Raw genomic sequence first — 25,738 nt, 5'->3', positions numbered from 1 at the left:
ATTATCCAGTTTTAGAAGATGCCCTAACACAATGGAAAAAAATGAGGATGTTGCCAATTACAGATTTTCTTTTTTCCAGTGGAAACCTAAGTGAGATGGTTTAGACTGAAATGAAAGCTTTTATGTTCTACCCAGTTCAATGTTGTGTTTACCATGAAATGTGCCACAAAGGTCACTGTAATGAAGTCAAAAGTAAAAATTACATCTTTAAATTTGGACAAGAAGTCCCATTTTCTCCATGAGATCTGTCTTGAGACTACTGACTAAGGAGATAGCCTTATCTCCAGTTGAAGAGCTGTAAAGGTGCAGTCTCTCCCTTTCATTCCCGTGGGAGTTCCTAATTTTTAGTTACTATTTGGCAATTATATTTTGGTGTGTTTGGTCAGGATCTGTAACATTTCAGTGCAGACATCTGCTCTGAGTCGCGCTGAGTGAAGCTGAATAGTATATACTTACCTCCTGGCAAGTAAACATCATCATGGCAATCCTCAGTCCTGTGACTGTGGGACACATTAAGTTTAAGGGTAGCTCATGACACATTTTTAGCAAATAAACTATTAACCAAGATGACTTCTCAGCTCTAGGAAAAAAAATTCAGAAAGGGCCTCATCCATCTTTGTGAATGGGTGACTTTGAACACTTTTGTAGAACAAGAGATTGAGTCTGAATGGAAATGTTTAAGGAAGTCATTTGAACATTATTTACATAGTTTAACTTCAAAGGTATGCTAATATTTTATAGTTTAGTTACAGCTTATCACCTGTCTTTGTTCTTCCAGGCATTTAAGACCAAGGATGGCTACATCGTGGTGGGAGCTGGAAATGATCATCAGTTTGTCACTGTGTGCAAGGTGTGTGTTAGGCAAGAGTACAGAAATAGCTTCCATTCTTACTAGGAAAATTAAAGATGCTGGTTCTTCTTTATTATCTCTGTTTTTTTAATTAATTTTTTATTTTCTGTATGGAAATACAGGGTGAGTATTCTAGCCCTGCATCTGTTCTGACTCTGAGTTCAGAACATACCAGTTCTAAAACTTGTAGGTACTGTGCTGCTTTTGAAGTCTGTGCACATCTGATTTAATCTTCATCTACTTAAATCATTACCCAAGCACGTTGTCCTTTAGAGCCCCTAGCATGTGCTGATCTGTGCTCACTGAGAAACTTGTGGACCTAGAAAAGAACCTAGAAAAGTTACAGGACTCTGGGCTGATTTTGGAGTGGTGCAGAGACATGATGTTGAAGAACAATGTTTAAAAAATATTTTTTCTAAATGAAATGTATCAACATTCCAAATAAAAGACCCCAATAACATGTAAGATGGGACAAGAGAATTTTTGCATATAGCATCAGACAACATTTCAAAAAATTACAGCTCTAGCTATTTTGGCCATTGTGTTTTTACTCTAGGAAATTGGATATTTAACATAAATTAATTACACTCAGGAAAATAACTGAGAGTCAGTTATTTTCCTCCATTTGTTCATGTCAGATATTTCACATTTCTGTGGAAGTTCATCACTAATAACTGGAATATGTAGTAAGAGGACGGTGCTGTTTTGATTCTCTTTTAGTACAGTTTGGGGTATGAATCCTCATCTCGCTGTGTGGAGGGGTTCTGCTTTCACCTTGAGTTGACTCTTAACCTCTTCAAAATTTGCTCAGTGGGTTTTCTTCAAAAAGGTGTCTGACTACTACAGTCATCATTATCTTAATATTGAAGGAAGACTAATAGCTGAATAAGTGTCTACCTGGCACAACTCAGTTTTATCAAAGACACATTATCTCATAAGGGAAATATTTCCAGAGTGTCCCAGGACATAGCTGTGAATGTCTTCTTGGTGCTTTATCATCTAAAATGAAGAATTATGTAGCAAATGTTTGTCATCCTGCAATCCTTGAGTAAGATAGAGCTGAAGATCCATCTCAGTAGGTTCTGACTTCTTGATGTGAGCAATCAGGCACTAAATCTTTAGACCATGCACTTTACCTGACTTTAGGGTGCAGCTGAGAGAATTACAGTGTGCCTTGTTGCTACATATTCTCTCTGTAATCATTAAAGAGTGAAATGAACTCCAGAAGATGAAGCAAGATTTTAATGGTTTGTATTACCCCAGAATGTATAGGATGAATATTAAGTGAGATTAATATTATCACTGGTCTGCAGGCTGGTTTTTTCTTTTTTATCTTGATAAATGTGTTCTGGTGTTCCTACAATTGAATATAAGAGGTACAGAGCATGGAAAAATGACAATTGCTTACATTTCAAAGGGATTAAAAAGGCAGAAGAAGTAGTTCAAGTTTTGAGTAATTGTTAGATTTTTCTATACACCAGTTATCATATTTGTTTCTATAAAGAATGCTTTTTACCCTTATCAGGCTGTTATAGGTATGGATTTGGGCTGTTACATTGCCCAAAAAATAAAATGATGAAGAAGTCAGTGGAATGCTGGAATGAATACTGATTAGAGATATGCCTTGTGCTAAGTCAAAGGTGATTTGGAACTTAGTGTGAAGAGGGAAAGGCAATAGGGGAAAAGAACTTTATTACAGGAAGGCCTACAGCACCCTAGTGAACTTTAGTAAATACAGAGACAACTATTTCAAACACTGGAATTGCTATTAGAGAATCTTTCTGAGCTGAGTTGGTGCTGAAAATAGAGGCTGTATGGAAGCTGTTGCCCTGAAGGCACATAGTCTAGAGATGCAACAGCTGGCTCAAGCTGTCAACTATCGCAAACATTCTGCTTCGATCTCCTCAGGCAAGCAGAAAGAAAAATCTGGAATAATTCACTGTGATATTTTCAAAATTAGTGACAACTAACGTAGCTTGTTTGAGGACTCGGATAATTGAAGAAAAACTTTGTAACACTGCTGGCTGAAATGCATTTCACTGTGGTCAAGTATTAAAGCAGCACATCCTGACCTCTGACAGATTTGGTCTGATTAGGAGTACTGAGCGAGACTCTTCAGGAGACTGAAGTTTTCTGTACAGCAAGGGAGATTTCAAACAGATTTGCTAGTGTTGCAGGACACAAAACACAGAGAGTGTAAGCTCTGAGTGTGCATGTGGAGCTTGAACAAGGCCTCAAATAGAGAGCACCATTTTCATTCTAAATGTTCACAGTGAAATAAAGAAAATAACATTGGCAACATGATGCAGAAAGATGAATGGTACATTAATGAATAACTTCTCAAGTGTGCATTTGTTAGTCACAAAAAAATTGAGAAGGACATATATAGACATGCAGCTTTACACCAGATGGACATTAAGTTAAAGCTGAAATCAGTAACATTAATTAAAACAGCAGAGTGAGCAACTCCATATGATCATTTTTCATGTAACACATCAAATGGAACCATAGCTTACTGATTAATTTATTGGTTTTTTAAGCTCACATAAGTATTCATTATCATTTAATTTGAACAATCTTACAGTTTTTTTCCTAAAGCAGTGATTTGTAACTCCAAACCAGCAGTATTAAGGAAGTAATTTTAAGGGGTACCAACAGTATTGATAAACTTCCAGATAGAAAAGTTTACTTAGCTATTTTCTAATGCTAATTTATGATATGTTGTGATTTCCATAAAATGGATTATATAAATGCAGAAGGAAAAGAAAATATGCTGTGAATTAGGTATTGATGGAAGATGCTAGATTGATGTTTTATGTTACCTTATGCAGAAAAGTTTTGTAACATCACCATTGTTCTAGTATTTGTTACAGATACCTGGCTTCCATGCTTAGTTTTGTTACTCTAGGTGGAAAATAACTCAAAGATGACTATCTGTTTTAATATCTCTAAATAACTGTTGAAAGAATATATGTTTTGCTGAAGGTTCTATGTCATCAACAGCTATTCACTTGTAAAGGAAGCTGTATCCTTATTCACTCCAGCAAAGTCAGGAGCCATTAAATGATTGTGGCCTTGGTCTAAAGCAGTCTCAGAGGAATTAGTAGAATGTTATGTTTGAAGCAAATGTCAGAGAGATTGACATCAACTTGACACCCACTTACATGTGGTAGTACACAAACATATGCATTCAGGGAGCGACTGAACATGTTAATAAAACATAAGTCCATTAATGATTGCTAAATATGTAGAAAACACCTTCAACTCAGAAATGTCCTAATCAAAAGAGAAGTGGAGTTTGGATGAATATTAATGAAGTGTTGTATGTACTGGCCCTCTTTTTAAACTCTTCCTAAGCAACAGACAACAGGCAGAGATAGAATGATGGGCGATAGGAACTTCAGATTTGAGCCATTGTTTTTTTTAAAGCCATCTTAGAAATGGCCCTATAAAAATGTAGCATGTTTAGAATGATTATGACTCATCATAAGAAAAACTGAGCTTTAGCATGTGTTAGTGAGTAAAAAGACATGAAGGATATGTGACAGTCTCTTTCTTTATAAGATTCTATGCTGCCTTTCTCTGTAGCTGATGTAATTGGTGTATTTTTAGAATTCACATTTAATTGTGTTTATTTATTTCTATAGAAAGTCATTGTGGCACAAATAGGTAAATTATATTGATTTCCCTCACAGCTGCTTTTCTAATGAATGCCTGTACAAAATAGTAAGACTCATTCTGCATATTTAATTCCCCTTATAGTATAATACACATGGTCTTCACATGTTGTTTAAAGCACATGTTTTTTAAAGGTCTAATGTGGCAGGTGGAAGTTAGACATCAAAGATGTATTTTTCCTTTCTCAGAGGCTATACCACCACTTTTCTTTATTAATTTTTTTGGAAAAAAATAATAAAAAAGACCAATGGTGTTTCAATAGAAAAAGACTTTTTTAAAACAAATTTCTTTTGTTTTTCTTTTTTCCTTTTTGACAGAGATTACTGAAGTGGAAAGAAATAATCTTAGACATATCTTTTCTCCATCTAGTGTATGAAGTACAGACGTATTTCTTTTTCTGTGACATATAAGTTAGTGCAGGATAATCCCACAGATCTATCCATCCCTATGTTAGTAACTTACTTTTTTGGTGTTTTATGGTAAGAATTTCTCCTGGCTACTCCCAAAAGCTGTTAGCAAAGATTTGGATCTTCAGTCTGATTTCTCTCTTTTTCCTTTACTTGTTATGTTGCATCAACCAGGAGGCTTTTTAAAAAAAGAAGTAAAAATTAATTTTTGATTTTTTTATATTAAATGATTGATTAATAGTGATTATTGGAAATCAGTGATTTTTAAAACAATCAGTAATTATTTTGTTTTATATATATATATCTCCTGTCAAGCACATTTTTTACTTACCTTTTTTTTTTACTTAGATCCTGAATTTGCCTGAAGTTAGTAAAGATTCCAGATACAAAACTAATACACTCAGAGTCCAGAACAGAAAAGAACTTATTGACATATTATCAACCCGGTAAGTTAATTAAAAGGGAAGAATCTTTATTTAATCTGTAAATGCAAAGAGTAATGCATAACAAACCCTCATCATGTGAAAATTTTGTTTTACTCTTTTGAGATACTCCAGTTTTATAATAGGTATTGCAAAAGCTTACTGATGTTAAATAGTCAGTCTTTTGCACACAGACAATGGTGCGAACTAAAGAAGCCAGACCACAGATTTAAGTTTTCAAAAACCCTTTTTAACTTCTCAACATTAACTTGAATTTTAGTGAAACCAGTGCTTTCTGCTTTCCTGGATGAATGTAGCACCTGGAAAAAAATTCTTGGAGCACCATTTGCTTTTGCTGTGGGATTTTAAAGTTTTCAATGAGTGTTTCTGTATCCAGGGGAGTTCCACTTGCTTTTCTCCCTTACTGCTGATTCTGTATTGTAGTTCTCTGTGCCACAAACTCTCCCTGGGCCATTCCTTTTGAAATCAAATGGATATATGTTTAGTTTTCTGTTTGGGAATCATCCTATTAAATACTTAGTTTTTTTAAAGAGAGGGCTGAAAAAATCTTTTATTTGAGAGATTACAATAGCTTAGTTATCTTCCTCATTCTGTTTGAGAAGGTCTTATATCTGTGATGTGCTCTTCTGTTTAAATTTATGTAATGAAACAAAAATCTAATCTGTGTAAACCTTCCCAAAGGTGGCTTTGGCAGCACCTTATGCTTCTGGGGCTGAGCACAGGAGATGGTTAATTATTTAAGAAAAATCATACAATCATGTTGACCAGTATTAGTCTTTGTCAACAAATGCATAACAGTTATCATTGAGGCAATTTTACTGGGGGAGTTTAGAAGCATTAAGTCAGATGTCTCCCCTTTTCATTCCATCCAAGAAAAAGAGTTTCAGCTTCAGAGCACATCCACACTCCCCACTCTCAGTCTCACATTTTTTGGATATTGAGAACCAGATTCATGAGTCACTAAAGAGTGTAGAGAGTTATTTAATTTCTTGTGGTTGCACTTGTACTTTTGTCTCTATCTGACCTGTATATTTTTAGATGTCCTGCCCCTGGTGAAAAAAACAAAGTACCAAGTGACTGCATTTTTGAATAATTACGGTGCAACTGTCCTTGATTAACTTTTGGAACTCTTCTTTTACCTTCTTGTAACAAATGGATTGTGATAGTGCAAATGAGGCCACTTTTGCTATAAGTTTTGAGCCCCTGAAAGGCCATAATTTATCTTTTGACCTAATTTTGAGCTCTTGCATTATTGATGCATAGTTTTAGTTTCAAAGTTGGTTCATGTTGATTTATTACTTGGACTTGATTTAGTATGGAATTTGTCTGATGTACTCTGGTACCTTTTGCCATCCGTAGATCAGTTACTTGATAGCTTGTTGCCTTTGGTTAATTTTGGATGTTGACTTTTTTCTTTCTTATTGGCAATGTCTGAGCAAGAAGATAAAGTTCAAGGAACAGTTGTTCTTTGAATTGCCAGAATTACAATTTGTTTTTGTATCTGTAGCTATTAGTTAATCAAATTACATTATTGCTCTTCTAATTACTGCTTTATGTCTTTTTTTTTTTCTCAGAGTTTGTGTTCTGTTTTATTATTATAATTTAGGCTGAATTTCTGCATATTACATGCAAGTATGTAAATGTATACACACTTTTGGAGTAGACATTTCTAAAGTATTCTGCTATGTCATATTATTGTGAGTTCATCTGGTAATCAGTTATAAAACACAGATATAACAAACACCTTCAGTATTCTAATGGAATTTGAATGTGTTTCCACACACATTCCATGGTAACTTTGCTCTAATTCACTAATGCACAGTTTTTTGTAAAATTGTACATGGTTTATTTTTGAAGTTACTTAGAGAATTAAATGAATAACTTCTCAGTGCTGAAAAATGTCAACCCTTGAGAAATGAAGGGAAATGACAAAATAGTAATGATAGAATTTCACTGAAAAATACCTTAATTTACTCACTGATTGCTTGATAGTATTACAGCTTCCAGCACATGGAAAATATAACCCTAAGGTGCATTACTTGGACAAAAACACCTGCAGACCCTTCTATTCACTCACTGTATGTGCACTGCTGTCCACTTTAAAATGAATTTGTGGAGATATAAGCTGGAGCAGCTTAGAAGACATATTCTTTAGACATTGATTTTCTCAGTCTAGCAAATGAAGTACAGTTGTGTGAAGTACAGTAGTTTTGTTAGGATGAGACACTCCTTTTCTCCCCAAACTCTCCTGCTGCCATTTTCAGTTTATGCACCCTTTCTGTTCCACTAAGTCGTTGGTATTTAAGCAGCATGTATGGCAGATGCTTGGTACTCTGCAGTTGCTTGCATATAGCAATGCTGTTGCACAGTAGAGATAAGCATATATTTTTTTCAAGCCTTTGATGTTGTTCTAATCCTAATAAACCAAGGCTCCACCAGAGTTTAGAGCAGGTTTCCACTGACCTATCTACCCTGTTTCCTTGCCCTTATCCTTTTTGAACTGTTTCTGGAGCTGTGTTTTGTGTTTCACCTTTTCTTTTCAACTTTTTCCTGATTTTCAAAATGAACTATCTGCAATTAATTTCTAACTTCTGAGCATTCAGTAAGTGCAAAAAGAAGTAACCCTTAAGAAAAAGTGTTCACCAGGCTTTGTGTTGGAATAGGAGTTGTTCAGACCCACTCACAGGGTCAAAAACTCCCTGAAGCCTCGAGCACATAATTCGCTTCATGCATGGAGCTGAAATTTTTGAAAGCATTGAACTCACCAAGGAGGCACTTATTTGCCACCAAGGTGGCTTTTATTTGCTAAAAAATGAGCAACTGGTCACAATTTTATTTTTAGATGTGTGCACAAAGGAGACATTGGGACAATTGGTCAATGTTAAGGAATGCTGTGGTTTTTTAAGAAAAAGGCTCTATATTGGGAATTCTTCACCCATGTGACCTCTAATTTAAATCAATAATTCTATTCACCCCCTGTGGTCACCTGTGGTAACCATGCCAGATTTCAGGGCAGTCAGGTAACCATGGGGATTATGCAGCACTTAGAAGAAATTGACCTTTAAAGAGAAGACTTCTCAGAAGGGTGTGAAATTATATATTCATCAAAGTCAGATATACTGAACTGAGTGAGAATACAAGATGGGGACAAATATGACTTCAGACATATATGCAACTTGAAACAACTCCTCTGAAAGCTGTGAATTGCTCCATTTATTTCAGAAAGAATTTCCTCATCCTCTTCTCTGACAGAAATGAAGAGTGAAGCATGCCTGTCCTTAGCTCTTTAATCCAGCTTGCTCTCTGTACATCTCAATTCCATTTGTAGGGCACAAATGAAAGGTGGAGAGGGACAGCAAATAGGGAAGGATAAGTTCCCATATCCACAGAGAATGTCATATGTCAATAAAAGTGAAGGGAAGGTAAACTCCTGTGGAGTGGTATGTGGCTTCTGAGAGAGCCTGCTCTCATACTGAAGCAATAAGAGGGATTACAGAAAACAGTTCCATCTCAAGACATGAAGTGTTTTTAGTTCCACAGTCTATGAGGAAATGAGTAAAATGCTGCAAGAAGGATATAGGCTCGTGGGGCATTTTGGACTTATTTTGCTACTGGTGGTGTTCCCTTTGCCATCTCTGGTCCTCTTCCTTCTGTGCTGGTTTTTTCCTGTTCCCATCATCTTCCTCAACTTTCTACAGGCCCCCTTCACTGTCTTCATCTTATTTCCTCTTTCCTCTCCTACTGCTGGCATTTGCACATCTACTCTTCAGTAAAAGAAAAAAAAAAGAAAAAAAGAAAAAAAAAAGTATTGGTGCCTTCTGTATCTGCTTCTTTATTTACGTTACATTTTCCCCAAATGACAAGAAAGCAGAACTCTGACAAAAGCAAATTACCTCTGCCTTCCTTTCTTGTGTATGTGCCAAGAGTCAATTTAAAATGACCCTACCTGGGTGGAGGTCAGGTTCAATGGCTACCACTGAGGCCCCTGAGACTCCCAGCTCATGTGAGAACTGACAGACTACAGAGCACTCTGTTTTTTAAGTTTCCAGTGAAAACCTCTGGTTTGTGAGTTAGGTGTACATCTAACTCACAAACAAGAGAACCAAGTTTTAATTGTTGCTCTCTTTGCCCTCTTCCTCTCTTTCACTTTTGCTTCCACTAGAACACAATAGTACCAGACACAATGCAGATTATTTTGTATGTGTATATATAAGCAGGCATACGTCAAGACACACGCATATAGACTGCACATGAAATTTTACATGTGTGCAAAATAGTATAGAATCCATTTTAATAGTTCCAAGTATAATACCAGTTTTAAAAGAAACTGCTTTGAGAAAGGGGGCTTAATCTGATGATCTTCTTCAAATTACTCCAGAATTCAAACATTCATCCCACCATGCACCTCAGTAATGTAGACACATATTAAGGGCAGCTAAATGTGTGTTCCAAGGTACTTTGGGAAATTAACCTGTAAATGGAAAAGAGTGTATGGGGGTGTATAGGTGTAGGTGGAAGGTGAGTAGCAGATGTGCCCTCAGCCTTTAAACTGAAGCAGCTTCACATAAAGAAGAACACATAAATTCAGTATGATTAGTGCTCCTGCAGCTCCAACCAAATTATTGTGGACTCAGAAGTGTTAGGGCTGGAAATGATTCAGAGTGGAACTTCTCTTCCTAGCACTTATATTTTAAACCCCTTATTCTTGACTGTACTCTACAGCTGCATGCTGTGTATGTAAGTGTGAGGGGAAAAGGAATGAGCAGGAAGGAAACACAGAGGAACTTGATCCTCAGTTAATAAAGTCGTTGCTAAATGCTTTCCACCTAGTAACAGAAGAGGAGGGCATCTAAAGGGGAAAGAGTATTGTAAGAGGTTTAATTTGCCTGATGAGAAGCATTGTTAAATTCACACTTGTTGAGACACACCCAGCCTTTGTAAATCTCCTTCCCTATCCCCACCATTTCCTTTTCTAAGCCAAGTGCCTGGCTGACTGAAGTCACTTGATAACATTACAAGCATGAGCATCTTGCTGTTTACAGCTTCAGCAAGACAGGTGTTTGAAGTTTGAAAGACAATTGACTTCAGTGTGGCACAGCTGGTAAGGCTTACTTTCCCAGTCACATACCTTACCATCACCACAGAGGGGGCTGAGCTGTGGAGGCAGTGGCTACCAAATTGCCACATTTTGCTTTAAAACGTTTCATTTTAAATTGCTATTTTATGCTGTCTTCTGTGTACACAAATGAGAGAGATCTAAAACATCTCAAGCATCTGATTTTTGGACTGGGTAAGCTAATGTGTGTTTTTGTGGGTTTTTTCTTACCTTTAATAGCCTTCTAGGATTATCATATCTGTGTGAAGTTCAAGATCCTTTTTGAAAAGGAACTTGCCATCTCTTTTCTGATGACTTACATTTCTAACTTGAGGCTACTGAAATCAGTGATTTTGAAAGGACTTTTTGACCTGTGTCTTGCTAGTTCCTTAATCCCCTTGGGTTAGAAGAAAACCAGCAACATAATCATTGCAACTTTTCATCCTTCTCAATGTGCTTTTTTTGATGTGTGTTTACCTTGCTGATTTTCAGTTAATTTGCACTTTTTTTTGTCATAAGTATAAAAGTTACGGTCCTTTTTTGTACTTGAGTAAAACAGAGGAAGGTTGGAGAAAAGCAGTGTATTTCTAATGTGCGTAGCTTAACACTATCTGACTACAAAAGAATTAGTTCTTTTACATGCTGGAGTAACTTCTCAGTAGCCAAAAGAAATGCATTTTACAAGATAGTCGTGTTTCCCTCCGTGTGGTATGCCATTCCTTAAAAATCATACGTGGTTTTAAAGCAGCATGCAAATCTTGATAGAGGAAAGAGAAAGTCTATTAACCTCTGGCACAAATTTAGTGCACAAAGGTGAAGATTTATTAATATTTCTACAAAACTGGTAGCAATATTTGTAGTATGCAATATTTATTTATCTATAAATAAACAATATTTATTTATGTAAATATTTTTATTTATATAGAAATATAAAAGAATTTTCATGGTGAATTGTTGTAACTGCAAATGTGTGGATGGTATTTTTTATATAGCTACCACTTATAATCTACTGTATGTGACATCTTTTAAAGTATTTGAAATATCTCTCAGCAAAACCTGTACAATCATGTTGATCACGACTATTTTAATATTTTGTCTGTTGTGATTTTCCCAGTGATTCACCAGTAACAGAAGAGTACCCACTGACAGAGATATTTACACACTATTGAGTAAATACTGTAGAATTCACTTTGAAAGCACTAATTCTGTATTCATTGTACACTAAAGGATAACGATCCGTTATTTGAATTTTCCAAACATATATTTTCTAGGGCTTTTGTTTTGTGTAGTGTCTTCCATAGATGCTACTGTAAGAAACTGTACCAACCTCTTACTCATTTAACTACAATTAAAGAGGTGTTTGGTACTGAAGAAAAAAATATTCTAGATATTTGGGAGTGAAGAGACTGTTGATAGAACAAAATAAAACAAAAACTAGGATGCAGATTTGTGTTGTGCTAGAAAACACAGGAATGCTCTTGTGGATTTTAGCAAGAACAGAGGAGCTTTTTTGTGATTGACCCCATGTAGAAAGCTCTTACTAATCCTGGAGGTTGCTGTTCCATCTGTATTTGGTAGCTGTCCAAATTACTTCTCTAAATTAATTGCCATAGGTTTCCTATAGAAAAGAGCAGTATTTTGCTTTAGTAGTTCTTCTAAACCTTGTGTGGAATTGGATATTTTTATCCATTAGAGAAACATGGTTGCCTTTCTACAAAGGATGTAGCAAGGATTGAAGGTTTCCTAGGAAACACAGAAAATGGAATACACAAAGTGGATTCATTCAAACTTTTAAAGTCTTTGTTTCATTGAAAGACAAAATATTGCCAAGAAAACCACCAAATTTTATTTTAATAGTTATCAGGATGAGAAACTTAGAAACATACCCAAGTACTATTAAAAAATATGAACACATTAAAGCCATTTCATATAACTTGCACAAGTCCAGCAGACATCCTTTTTCTGTTTTACATGTAAAGATGCATTTCTTACTTTTTTCTTTAAATTAGAATTTGTTAGAAAGCAAAAGGGAATGCAGATCCTGCTTTTCAAGAAGCCAAACTATGCTTGTAGTTTGTGTAAAAAAAACAAGGTGTAAAACTTTTTTATTTTCTATATATTTTTTGCCTTTTAGAGGTTCTTTTTTTGTATTGTGCTGTAAATTTTTTTTATGAATTTGCTGAGTGTATAGTTTAAATTTAGATGTTTCCATTTAATGATGCTTGCTAGATTTACTAATTGAAGAAAAATATATTTAGTTGGATTTCTTCCAATTTCAATTAGTTCAGCTTATGCCACGCTTTCTGTTCTTAAAATATTTTAAAGCATGAAATGTATTTAATGTTAAATGTTCTGGAATTTGATGCCTCATTTCGATACTGCAGCTTTAGTATTTTCGTGAGTGCTGTGTAATTTAGTGCGGAGGAGGCTTAGAGTATTGCTTAAAATGCAAATACGACATCATGGAGACTTTGACCCGTTCAGGAAGTAAGCCTCAGTTCAGGCTTTGCAGTAAATGTCCTAGCAATGGGTTTGTTCTTCATTGGAGTACATATCCTTCCTTTTTTTAGAGATGCTTTCAGGAAGAGCCTGAATTTAAACTTCATACCACAAAGTAGTACAGTAAAGAGCAAATCCTTCTGAACTTCTAAAATACTGGTAGTAATTGCAGAGAGCTAAGCTACAGGTTTAAAACATTTTTTTATAAATAAATCACAGGTAATTTAGAGGGCATTGCTGTGATTATACATATATATATGTGGCAGATGGAACACTTTATAGGAAAAGGGACTCCTCTGAAAAGAATTGAAGCTGTAGTTTGAGCAGTGTTGAGCTCTCCTGCAGTCACTGAGTATCTCTGAGGTAAAGATCCTCTTGCAAGTGTCATGTTTCAGAGTTCAGATGCTCTACAGTCTTGGATTCTTTTTTTTTCCCTACTAGCTCAGGTTTGGAAGATGGGCCATCGTTTAGCCTTGTGTGTGTTTCCATCACAATGTTTTTGTTTATGTATGTGTATATATAAAGAAAGTCAATAATTTATTTTTCTTAACTGAAAAATATACAAAGTATGATATTTATTAAAAAAAATGAAAAATCATAGAAAGACATTTTAAATACGTAAAGAGAAAAAGGATTGGCCAGACCTTCTGAATTCCTGCTGGCAGAGCTTTCATTTTCAGGAGAGATTGTTAGTCTTCTACTTCTTGGAAGTTTTTGCTGAGGGTCTTCTCTTGTTATTTGAAAGTGCTGAGCACGTTATCATTGGGTACTTAGCAACCTAAACATCAGCCCCTCAGTTTAAGTAAAGGTTATGGTACTTATTTGTGTAAGTAGTATCACAAATTGTTTTTAGTTGGGGGAATAATACATACAGGTTGGTAAAAAAAATAAATTGAAATTTGTACAGCTGACATCAGAGGTAAAAATTAACATTTTTTTAATCCATGGCTTATCTTTTATCAGATCTTGAAAGAGTATTTCTCCCTTAATGATGTACAGCAGATGTTTCAATATATAAAACATAGTTGAATGAGCAAAATAGTTCCATGCTGTTGCTCTCAGAATCTGAATACTAGACCTTTATTGGCAGTGGTGGTGTTCTGTTTTGGTTTTCAACCGTTTGCCTAACAATATGTTCTCAACAGCCTTTCTTTAACACAAATAAAGGGAGCTATTCCCCGTTAGAGAGAGTTTCAATAAGAAACACTGTGTCCCCCTTGAGGATAATAGACAGAGGATAATGGACAATCTCATGTTTTCTACAAAATTGTAGGGGTTTTTTTTCTGTCATGTAGGAAGAAAAAACCTAAGCACAACCTTAAATTGTAGAAATTAATATAGAATCACAGAAATTTTGCTTAATCTACATAGATTCTGCAGCTTACATATACAACTCCACTATATATTGAGTCACTCACAATGGTACAACTGAAGGAGAATATATATCTTGAAAATTATTCAGATTTACCACAATATCAAGAAGTAGCCTACTGGTTATGCAGATATAGATTATAGACACTCCTGTTGAAAAAACTTCATTTTCAGGCTATTCTTTAAATGCAAAAGTTCTGTTTTTTTAGACTCAGGAAGATAGTTATAAACTCTTTTTTAAAAAGAAGTGTGGGAACATAACATAGCAGGACTTATTCATTACTAACAGATCAATTGAATGTTATACATTGAGAATTGAAATAATTTCCTGGTGATGGTCTTCAGCACCATGATTATGAAGTTGAGCCCAAGATTCCTCTTGCAGTTGTCCTGTCTTATTAGAAATGAGATAGTAGTAGCTGAAAAACACTTTCCATTTATAACAAGGGATTTAGTGGGCCATGAAATATGAAGCATCTCTGTTGCTAGCAGGGAACAGAATAATTTTATATAAACAGCGTCTGCAACTGAAGGGAAACAGTTTTTCATGCAAATCTTATTTACATGAAATTTTGAGCCCCAAACCTTAATACTAGATGGCTATGAATAACAAGAATATACAGGTGATGAGAATTGTTGTTGAATGGAGAGTACTGAAGGGAAATACAAATTGTATTTTAGACTAAAATCATGGTTAATACCTGCAGTCACTGAGGAAGGAAGGTTATCTGCTATCTAGAGTTAGCTTTTTCCCCAGTTTCCTGCAATGTACCTGGTTCTAGGTACGGCTCCAACAGAGTACTGAATTGGATAGACCCTGGATGGGTTCAACAGCAGCCCTGTCTTTATGGCTGACTACATCTTTACCATGATGTCACTTTCATATTCAATGAAGTGGATTGCAATATTCTTTTATCTGTTTTATTTAGAAGCTATGCTGCAATTTGCTTCATTCTTTCATGACTCATGCTTCATTTTATAACATATTTTGCACTTTTAAGGCCTTTTATTTTGACTTTTTTTATTGCTCCTTCCATTTCTTCTAGAATTGCTTGTTGACTTCAGGAATAAATCTGCTAGCTCTGAGAAGGGGCCATGCATATTTTGTGCTAGAAGTAAAGCTGAATGTTACTGATGTTATTACTCTTAAGGAACAGCAAACTGGTAGCTATAGAATACTAGTAACTGAGAAATTAATAGAAACCTTTTTAAGGTTTCTATTAATTTTGTTTCCATCAGGTCTTTAAATCACATCTAATTTCTTTTCAGTGTTAGGTATATCATGAAGCCAGTTTTGATTTGTAATAAGCTGGTAGACCTCTATGGTATTTATCTTCCTGAACTTTAAAATGCAATCTCCAAGTAAGTTTACTTTTGATTCAGGATCCCAGATGACTGCAGATAATACCATCTCTCAGCAACTGATATTGTTCCAACGGTGTCTTTTCTTCATGTATGCAACTTCAGTAGGCAGATGAGGGAAGAAAATCTATCTAGCAAAACAGGGGAAATAGAGTGGTGTTACTAGTTATGAAATGGAATGCTTAGAAAGAAATAAAATGAGCTTTTTGCATGTGATACAAAGACCTGGAGCAATGTGTTCACCAGCATACAGGCACCGTGTATATATGCCGAACTGTGTGTTCTTAGGATAGGTTGTACAACCATCCAACAAATAAATATGTGATCAGTCTTCTTATCTGACCTAAAAATGTGGGGTTTAATCCTGATGTATGTTTTTGATGATGCTTTACATCAGCTTTTAATGAGCAGTACTGCATGGTACTTGCACTGTATCTTTTTGTTTTTAATATGTAAAGGATGGGAAACGAATGTGAAGTGCATTAGTATAATTAAGGAAGGGAGGAAAGCCATTGATCCTTATTTGAAACTGATGATAAATTCAGCTTTATATCATTCCTGCATTGCTTCAGATTATCAGATAGAAACAGAAGCTCGTTCAGATTCTTTCTCCTATGGGTTTTGCATTTCTGAAGAATATAACTAGTACATTTTTGTTATTTTAATCCCTGACTGGGAAGAAATCAGTGGAGAGGAGTATGGAAGCAGTGAAAGAGAAGGGAGACATGCTATACACTCCTTACAATCTGAAAGTACGGTGTTTAAACCACATTCATTCTTATTTGCTCTTAGGTTTTCAGAAAAAGCGACGATGGAGTGGTTGCAGCTCTTTGAGGGGAGCGGGGTTCCCTATGGCCCAATCAACAACATGCAGCAAGTGTTCTCAGATCCTCAGGTTGGTCCTCACCAAGTCTCTTCTGTACACTATTACACGTGTCTTACAAGTGCTGAGTAACTCCTCCTGCCACTCAGACCTGATTTTGGCTACTTTAAAATGGGATTTGAGAGGTTCATGATGAATTGAGTTTCAGCCAATAGTAGGTCATATTTAGAAATAAATACAAATGTTTAAATGAATTATATGCTTGAGGACTCAGACTATTTCACAACAAATTAAACCATGGGTATTCCATGTCTCACATCGAGTCTATGTTTCAAAACTGGCTGGTAAAACAGAGGAAGAAACCATAATATAGTATATAAATACATTTTGTCACATAAATATGCAGAAAATCACCTTTTTTTGGGCCCTGAAAGAACTAATTTTTTGTATGGAGTTTGGACAACCAAAATCAATTCTGTTTGAAAAAAAAATGGGCAACATTTTGACTGGAAAAAGAAAAATGAAGCACAAAATCCATAGAAAGAAAGAAACCTTTTCTTGGCCTGGTGGTTTCAGTAGCTAAAAACAGTTCATCTCTGTATCTATTTAATATTGCACTGGATTACACCTATGCTTAATTATATACAATATTTTTCTACTTTAGTACCTGGAGAGTTATATTATCTTCATATTTTCTGATGCCTTTGCTGCTTTTTGACTCTCTGGCTTAAGAAGTGTTAAAGGGCCCAAGATAAACTGAATTAGACTGTCTTGAGTACTGCAGCTGTATATTTTTTGGCTGTTCTAATGTATGATGAATCTCCTCTAAGATGATTTTTACTACAGAGAATCACGAGAAAAAATGATTTATCAATGACTATTTTGGTATTTTCTTCTGATTTTGTACATGTCCATGTCTGCTGTCAGAAGTGTTTGTTGCGAATGTGATTGCAGTGCTGGGAAAGTAAGAGCAGGCAAAGCAATCCCTGTCATTAAAAAAATATTTATAATAAATGTTTATTATAAATATTATTATATTTTAGAGGCATAAGATAATATTTGTTAGGTGACTGCAGGGAAAGAATATTTTTTTATTAAATAAATACTCTCTTCTTAAAATGATGTAGTATCATGCTGTAAAGCATGCATGGGCCAAATTTTTCACTTCATAACTTTCACAGGGATTAAGATTGGGCTTTGAAGAACATACAGCAAGAGTATTTTACTCAGACTTGGCTCTGCTTAGGGCAACACTGGAAAAATATTCTGTGCTTTTTTGATGCTGTGAATTTTAAGAAGTTGAGTCTACTCTGAAAGAGACTGTTTTTAAAACATTATTTGTCATGGGCTATTACCTCCCAAATTGGAAAGAGGATATCTTGGCTACCTTGTTCTTGTTAGAATTCACCTAAATAACAGTTTCACATATATAATATTATGTTATTTATATATATATATATATGTTATTTATATATATGTCTCAGGTTATTACTTGATATAGTTAGCCTATCAATACAAGGTACCATGGTGCTTTGCAGTTAGATACGGCATGTTTTTTGAAATATTTTTCTGTAAGGTGCATGCTAATCTTTTCCTCATGAAACTGCTTTAAAACTGTCTTTTCTACACGCTTTTCTGAAATATGTGGCACCCAGTCATTGCTACTGGAAATTTAATGCCAATATTTGTGCATAGCTGCATGTTATACCTTCATTTCATTTCTGAAAGAAGTGTTTTCTCACAGATAGTTTCAGTTCAAAGGAAGCAGGGAAAAAAAAAAGACTGAGATTGACTGGGAAAGGACTTTATCACCTGAGAGACTGTAATCTAAGTGTCCTCTGCACTATGAAATCCCAGGTATAATAGGAGAAATCCAGCATCCACCAACAAGAACATACTCTAATCACAGCAAGATTTTTCATAGAATCATAAAATAGTTTGAGTTGGAAAGGATCTTTGTGAGGTCATCTATTCCAACAATCTTGCAGTCTGCAGGGGTATCTTCAACAAAATCAGATAGCTCAGAAGCCCCACCCAGTCTGATCTTGAATATTTTCAGGGATGGGGCATTTACTATCTCTCTGGGCAACCCGTTCTAGTGTTTCCTGACCATCATTGTAAAAACTTTATTATGGCTAATCTAAATTAACTTTTTTTTTTTTTTTTTTTCCAGTTTAGAGTCATTAACCCTTGTCCTATCATAACAGGTCCTGCTAAAAATTCTTATAGTTCCCTTTTAAGTACTGAAAGGCCACCACAGGGAATCCCCAGAGCATTCTCTTTTCCAAGATGAACATTCCTAGTTCTCTCAGCCTTTCCTCATTGCAGAGGTGCTCCATCCAGCCCTCTGATCATCTCCACTGGACTCCTCTGGACTCCTCCAACTTGCTCCTTCTGATGCTGTGGACCCCAGAGCTGGACACAATACTCCAGGTGGGATCTTATGAAAGAAGAGTAGAAGGAAAGGATCTCTCTCTTGATGGGCTGGTCACACTTCCTTTGATGCAGCCTGAGACACATTTCACTTTCTGGAATGCAAGCAAACATTTCTGGCTCATGTCCAACCTCACATCCACCAGGTCCCTCTATTTGTTCTCAGCAGGGCTGCTCTCAATCTTCTCATGCCCCAGCCCATATTGATCCTGAGGGTTGCCTTGACCCTCGTGTAGAACTTTGGGCTTGGCTTTGTTGGACCTTGTGATGTTCCCATGGGCCCATTTCTCAAGAATATGAGCGTCCCTCTGGATGGCATCCCATCCTTCAGGTGTGGCAACTGCATCACTCAGATTGGTGACATCTGCAAACTTGCTGAGGGTGCACTCGATCCCTTTGTCTGTCATTGATGAAGACATTAAATAGCACTGGTCCCAAAAAGTGCTCCTGAGGGACACCACTTGTCACCAAAATCATGTCTCACTGAGTCATTGACCCCTACCCTCTGGATGTGACTATCCAACCAATTCCTTATCCACCTACTCATCAATCCACCTGTTTTCTCATGTATAAACCTGAACCCGGATTTTTATCAAGTATGAAAACTTTGTAATAATTCTTGCCATTGCTCACATTATAATGTGGTTTTCTCAGACTCAGTTTAGACCAGAAAATACAGTTCTAAGAAAGATGTCACTCAATTTGCCTATGATAACCATGCATACTGATACTGTAAGACATGTGAAACTCTAATTTTACTTAACACTGTTTGATCATAGCACAGTTAAGTGCTTCTCTTTGCCATTTGCTCTCAACCATTGTGAAGAGTGCAGAAAAACATCAAACCCAGTGGTAGCTCAATTTTGCCTAACTCTTATCTAATTCTAATAGATAATACACAGGCTTAGCTAGCATCTTCCTTTTTGTGTTACCATCAAGATTGGATCTAAGCATTTTATTTACTTAATTTATTGCCATTACCTTCCTCCTTCATCTTTGGATTTTTACATCCATAATACAAACCCTTTGCATTGTTAGTGTAGTCTTGCACTGTTAGTGACCAAGATGCACTGCACGGATGTCAGCTCAGCTGTCAGTAATGCTGCAAAGGGTGCTCTGGGCTGGTACCAGATGGAGACAGCAATCTAGGGAGGGGGCTGGAACAATGCAAGGGATGGCTGGAAGCACGTTTGAGGAACTAAGGGGAAAGACCACTACAAGAGATGATTGAAATAGTCTAATGGAGCTCAATTTGCTACAGGCTGGTTGTGCTTTCAAATTTGATTTTAACTAATAGGACCTCAGAGCTCTGAAGGCTGGGAGTGGCTTATATAACTCCTTCTATAAACTGAGATGAAACAACATATTTTTTGATCCCAGGACATTTCACTAATATCATTAACAGCTTCAGTCGTACTCCAAGTGAGCTGCCAAAACCCAGGAAATTTCTTACTCAGTTGGAGTGCCAGGTGATACTGTTTTTCCATGAATGGAGTTAAATGTCCACTTTTCCCACTGATTATAATCTTTTATTCATTTGTGAAGTTAAATGAATACCACAGGCATTTGTACTGGTAAGTCAATCAGTCTGTGGAGAGATGTACGCGTGTACTTGTGCATATTTGGATAAAATGGCTGAGAGAAAAAGGAGATTGGCTAGTTAAGGGAACAAATTTCTTAAAAATGTGAGGGAGAAAGCAATGTTTGTGAAAGTTCTTACAAATGCTTAATAGAACAGTATAGACTATGAAAATTTATATAGTGAAACTTTTCAAAACTATTTTTAAAAAATGCTCTTTTAACCAGGCCAAGATAGTACAAACATTAAAAGAATTCTTAAAACACTTAAAAATCTTAAGAGTGACCTCAGTATGGTCCCATTTTACATACCCTGGGGAATATGTGTGTGAAATACAATGTGGTTTGAAGATTTCCAAACAAAACAAACTTAAAAGAGAATACCATTTTTAATAGAAACTATTCAAATTCTCCCAAAAGATAAAACAAAACAAAAACAGGTACGCGCTGTACTGCAGCTAAGTATGCAAGGACAGAGATCTTTGCTGGTTAAGTGAGGTGACTGAAGGTGTTTTTTTCTTCTTTAGAACATTGCCCTCACCTTTTTTGCACTGTAATTTCTTTCAACATTATTTTATAGAGTGTTCTTACTTTAATTAAATAGCTGACATAATACAGGAAGCACCAAAACAACTCAGAAAAAAAATGGGCAGTTTAATAAACTGTAATCTGGTGTTTTACTATATTAAATCCATTCATGTTGATGAATTTTCCTATATGAATGTTGTCAGCTGAAAATAAAATGAAAACCATGCAGTGGCACTTCCCCCATGCCCCCCCCCCCAGCAGTTCCAGTCATACCACACAAGTTGAGTACATCAGGTGTAAGACATCATCCTGATGCATCACTTCTGAGAAATATGGGGAGGGAAATATCGGAGCTGAAATATCACAGCTGGCCCTGATTTCAGCTCCTGCCAAACACCTGCAGACTCTAAAAGGATACCATAACAAAACTCCACCCTGTGGCAACAGGCCATCCCTTAACAACCCTTCCCTGACTTTGCATCACTATAAAAATTAATTTAACATTTTTTACTGAAACCTTAGTCTTCCTGTCCCAGAAGGCCATTACAGTTCCTTTAGCCATTTCTCTGAATATGCCTCAGAAAAAAAAGTCACAGTAAATTGAGCATTGAAATATCTGATAACTGGTAATTATTTGATGTTTTAAGTTTGTTATTTGTGAAAACTTATGAAGGTGGTAGTTTTTTTTTTTTCATTAACCTTCAGATTGTCTCTTATTTTGGAAGTTATTTTGTATGTATCCTGGCAAAAAAAATTCCTAGCATCTGGTAAAAGCTTCTACATTCAGTATTTTGAACAAATAGAAGAGCAAAAGTTATAAAACATGTAGGGTGTTTTTGCTTTGGTGGGTTTTTTTTGTTGCCTTTTCTTTTTAATTGTGTGGGTTTTGGTGCTGGTTTGGGTTTGATTTTGGTTTGGGGTTATTTTCTTTTACTTTTTTTTTTAATAGGACCATATTTTAATTGTTATTCTTTGTTGAAATATACTTTAGTGGCATATTGAGGGCTGTCCCAAGACAAATGAAATTATATTAATGTACTATAGGGAGATTTTTTTTACATGTAGAGGTTTCTCCAACTGAAAAGCAACTGATTGCACGCCTAAGGCAATATGATATTTCTGGAAGTAATTCCTAATGGGCAAGAGAGAGGAATTAAAGTTTGTATGTGTCTATTAAATAAGTACTAAAACTGGTTGGAAATCTTATGATGGAATGTTTTTACATTTAAAAATGCCAATTCATTGAAAGTGAAACAACCCAATGAACACATCTAAAATTAAACTGTACTTTGAATCAGAAATTCAGCTGTATTCATCCCTCTCTTGCTAAGCTTAAAACGTGTGCTGCCTGGCTTTGGTGTTTCAAGACAATTTTTTACTTCAATTTTTAAATTCCATGCAAAGAAAAAACATCACACCACCCGCCATACCCAAGCCTTTAATTTTTTCAAGAGTAGCTCTCTTATACTGAATTACAAATGTTTTCAAGCTTTTGGCCTGTAGGAATTTTGTGAAAGTGGATTCTGTTCTAAAGAGGAGTGGATTGAGAAATGGAACATATTTTGAAGAAGTAAAATGGAAAATCCAATTCCAGTACAGTTTGTAGTATGTGATTTTCACATATACACAATTATGCATTATATATGTATTCTATATACAGATATTGTAGGAAAGTCTCAAAATGAAACAGCACTTGTATTTTGGTATGAGAAATATTGTCATAGGAACTGTATTTTAAATTTTGGCTGTAGTGACCATCTGGTCCATGACTGTGCCATGTTTGTGCATGGCCTGCCTCTGTTACAATGACTTGTGGAAAGCTTATAATGGAGAAGTCTTGAAAAAAACCCTGTATGCTGATGTTAATGACAGGATCTTGTCTGTACACTTTTAATATACAACTACTGTCTAGAAGTACTTACTACTTTTAGACAGTGCCATAAGAAAAATAATAGTAAAGAGGTAGCTCAGCAATTTCTATTATGAGGTTTTGTTCTTGCTTACCTTTAGCTTTACAGAATTTCCAGTGCTGGTTGTCTGATTAAATCTCAAGTACATTGGGAACATTTCTGGGTAAAACGACCCACTCATGGGGGATAAAAAGTTTCCAGAAATAAGATTTTTTTTACCATACCAGCATATTCTGACAACTAGGTTTTGCCTGGGAGCTCTTCTGCTCCATTTTAAAGAATTAGTTCTTTGTCCAAGAGACTTGAGCAGAAAGTTGATGGCAGTGTCACAGATACGATCTTTTCTGTTCCATGTTTTTAAGGTTAGTGGAAAGAAGTTGGCTGTTAGTAAAGAGGACTTGAGTCCCACACAGTGCATGCTTTCACCTGTTGCCACATACTCCCCAAGCCCTTTATGAATTTTGTCATCCTGAAGGTGCCAGTTTGGCTTGAGCTCTAGATAAGAAATTGTCTAACTACATTAGATAAAATGTTTAGGGTTTCTCCATGCTTGAATTTTGATTTCTAGAAATGCTACAATAAATAATAACAATGCCAATATGAGAATTCCTAACAACTTTACTGTAGAACCTCTAATTCATATGCATTGTGATGTTTTTAAAACAGATACTGTCTTTCTGCTGTATCATCTTCCTGAAGCATGCAGGATAGACTAGACTGATCATTAGGAGGGCATTGACTGCCTTCTGAACCAGATTGTTGTCTGTCAAATTCTTCATTCATTTGATTCAGAGTATGAAAAGAAGTAAGAAGTAGCAGAAATATAGCTTTCTTTTTATAGAAGTTGAATGTCAGACAGGAATTTCTTCCTGCATCTGCCACACTGTTCCCACATAGCTATGGATAACTCACTTCAATCAAAATATTAAAAGGTCATTTAATGTGTGTGCCTTGTGATGCCACATGCAAAATACGTAGCAGTGCTGAGTCCTCATGGATGTAAATGAAACTGTTGAAAGTATTATTGGAGCACCTGAAAAATATGATGATGTTAGAACAGCTGAAAAAACTAACACAGTGGGTTTATTCCTAATTTTCTCTATTTTGGCTTTTTAGCCATGAAGGAGAACTTGGAGAAGCAGTGTTTTAAAGACGCAGTAGTTATGCTTCTGTGAAGTATAGCTTCTCATGTAAAAGCACCAGAAAAATTGGGAAATTAAATTTTTTATCATGTGATTTAACTGATGTATATTAAAATAAGGCCTTATGAGAAGTGGCATCACTTTTGCACATCTTTACTGAATGATGGTGGAGCCTTACAGGAGATAAGTTGAGCATGCACTTAGATTGCACCGCGTTTTCTTTGTGCAAGCAATGCTTAGGAGCAACAATTTTTCAGCGCCCTTTTAAGTGTGTATGTATAAGAATGGTATGTCTTTAGCTGATCCAATTTTCGCTGAGAAGAGCATGATCCAAGTATTTGCAGGTTATGAAGAATATTAAGTTCTCAAAAAAGAGATCCATTCTCATAAAATAGAATGTGTTTAAAAGTTACATTGCAGCCATGGCTGTTCAAGGACATGAAGAGCCACCAGGCCTTTCTGGGCATTTCCTTCTTGAAGCACATGTGTCAAAAAGCCATGCTTGGGCATGAAGCATAGAGGCTGTTTTTGAAACCTCTCAGTTTTTGTTAGGCCTCAGTGTTAGGAGTCTGTAATACATATCCTTTGTGCCTCAAACTCTTGGATTAGTTTCTGTACTTGCAGGAGTTACACGTTGGTTCCCTAATCTTCCAGCTCAAAGTGGCATCAGTTGGTTTCAAAGAATTTGTATTTGGCGTCTCAAGCTACCAGAGTGTGCTCAGGATAAGGCCATCAAACTTTGATCTACTGAGTTACATATGCAAGTTCTGAGAAGTTCCCTACAGAGTGTGAACCCAGCCCTCATTTCTGTTTGTATAAACTGTATAACTGTGGGGTCAAAAGAGAGTTTTTAATTAACCCAGTTGTTGCATTTATGTAAAGTTTGATGAGTGTTAAGACTCTTACATGTATGGGAAAGAAAGGAATACAAGCATGTGTCTGTCTCATCAAGTCTCTCAGCCACAAGTAAGTTTATATGCTGAAGTAATTGATTTTTTTTACAAGTTTTTCCTTTTTTTCTGAAATACGAGTATTCACTGAATCATCATCACAAGTAAATAGTGAGGTTAAATAGGCATTCTTTGCTTTCCCCACAGCATGGGAATTGTGAGACTATCTATGACTATTGGTTGCCTGACTTAAATCAGCTAAGTATATAAAATCAAGTAAGAAAACAACATTGTTTGTTTTGAAATATTTTTCTAAGGTAGCTGTGACTTCATTTACTAAGCAAATTTTAAGTAGACTCTATAATAAACACTGTGATTTCAGATTAAATTTTAGACATGCTTCAGTATAACTTCCTTGAACAAAGGGTTGCTTTTCATGTTTCTTACTTTTTTTTCCCCCAAATACATGTCACCAAGCTCTCTTGGAGTTCATTTGAACATAGCCTGTAGGGGTTTTTTTGTGTCTCTCAGAGGCCACAAGAGCTGGTTTTTATCCTTGGTCTTTATTACTTACATTGATTGCAAACTAATCTATTTATAAGTAGTGGGGTGAAGCTTTGTAGCATGAGTTAAGTTTTGTAGGCATGAAAATACTAAAGATTTTCTGAAGAATACATATTTCAGAATCTCTCATATGATTGCAGCTATAGATGATGGTACATGTAGTCC

At 35.8% G+C, this 25,738-nt stretch overlaps 1 protein-coding gene across 3 annotated transcripts in view; it reads left to right on the top strand.

The window, feature by feature from the left end:
* SUGCT (succinyl-CoA:glutarate-CoA transferase) overlaps positions 1 to 25,738 on the top strand; it is a 309,674-nt gene that overhangs the window by 116,501 nt on the left and 167,435 nt on the right. For all 3 annotated transcript variants that reach the window (XM_063158278.1, XM_063158287.1, XM_063158295.1), the window contains exons 10-12: positions 779 to 850; positions 5,284 to 5,381; positions 16,498 to 16,600. In XM_063158278.1, coding sequence (XP_063014348.1) covers positions 779 to 850; positions 5,284 to 5,381; positions 16,498 to 16,600 — 273 coding nt within the window. The remainder of the gene's footprint in view (positions 1 to 778; positions 851 to 5,283; positions 5,382 to 16,497; positions 16,601 to 25,738) is intronic.

Source organism: Melospiza melodia, chromosome 1 (genome assembly GCF_035770615.1).
Source record: "Melospiza melodia melodia isolate bMelMel2 chromosome 1, bMelMel2.pri, whole genome shotgun sequence".
NCBI classification, from domain to species: domain Eukaryota; kingdom Metazoa; phylum Chordata; class Aves; order Passeriformes; family Passerellidae; genus Melospiza; species Melospiza melodia.
The sequence above is the reverse complement of the archived record's forward strand: the minus strand, read 5'-3'. Positions and strand labels throughout refer to the sequence as shown.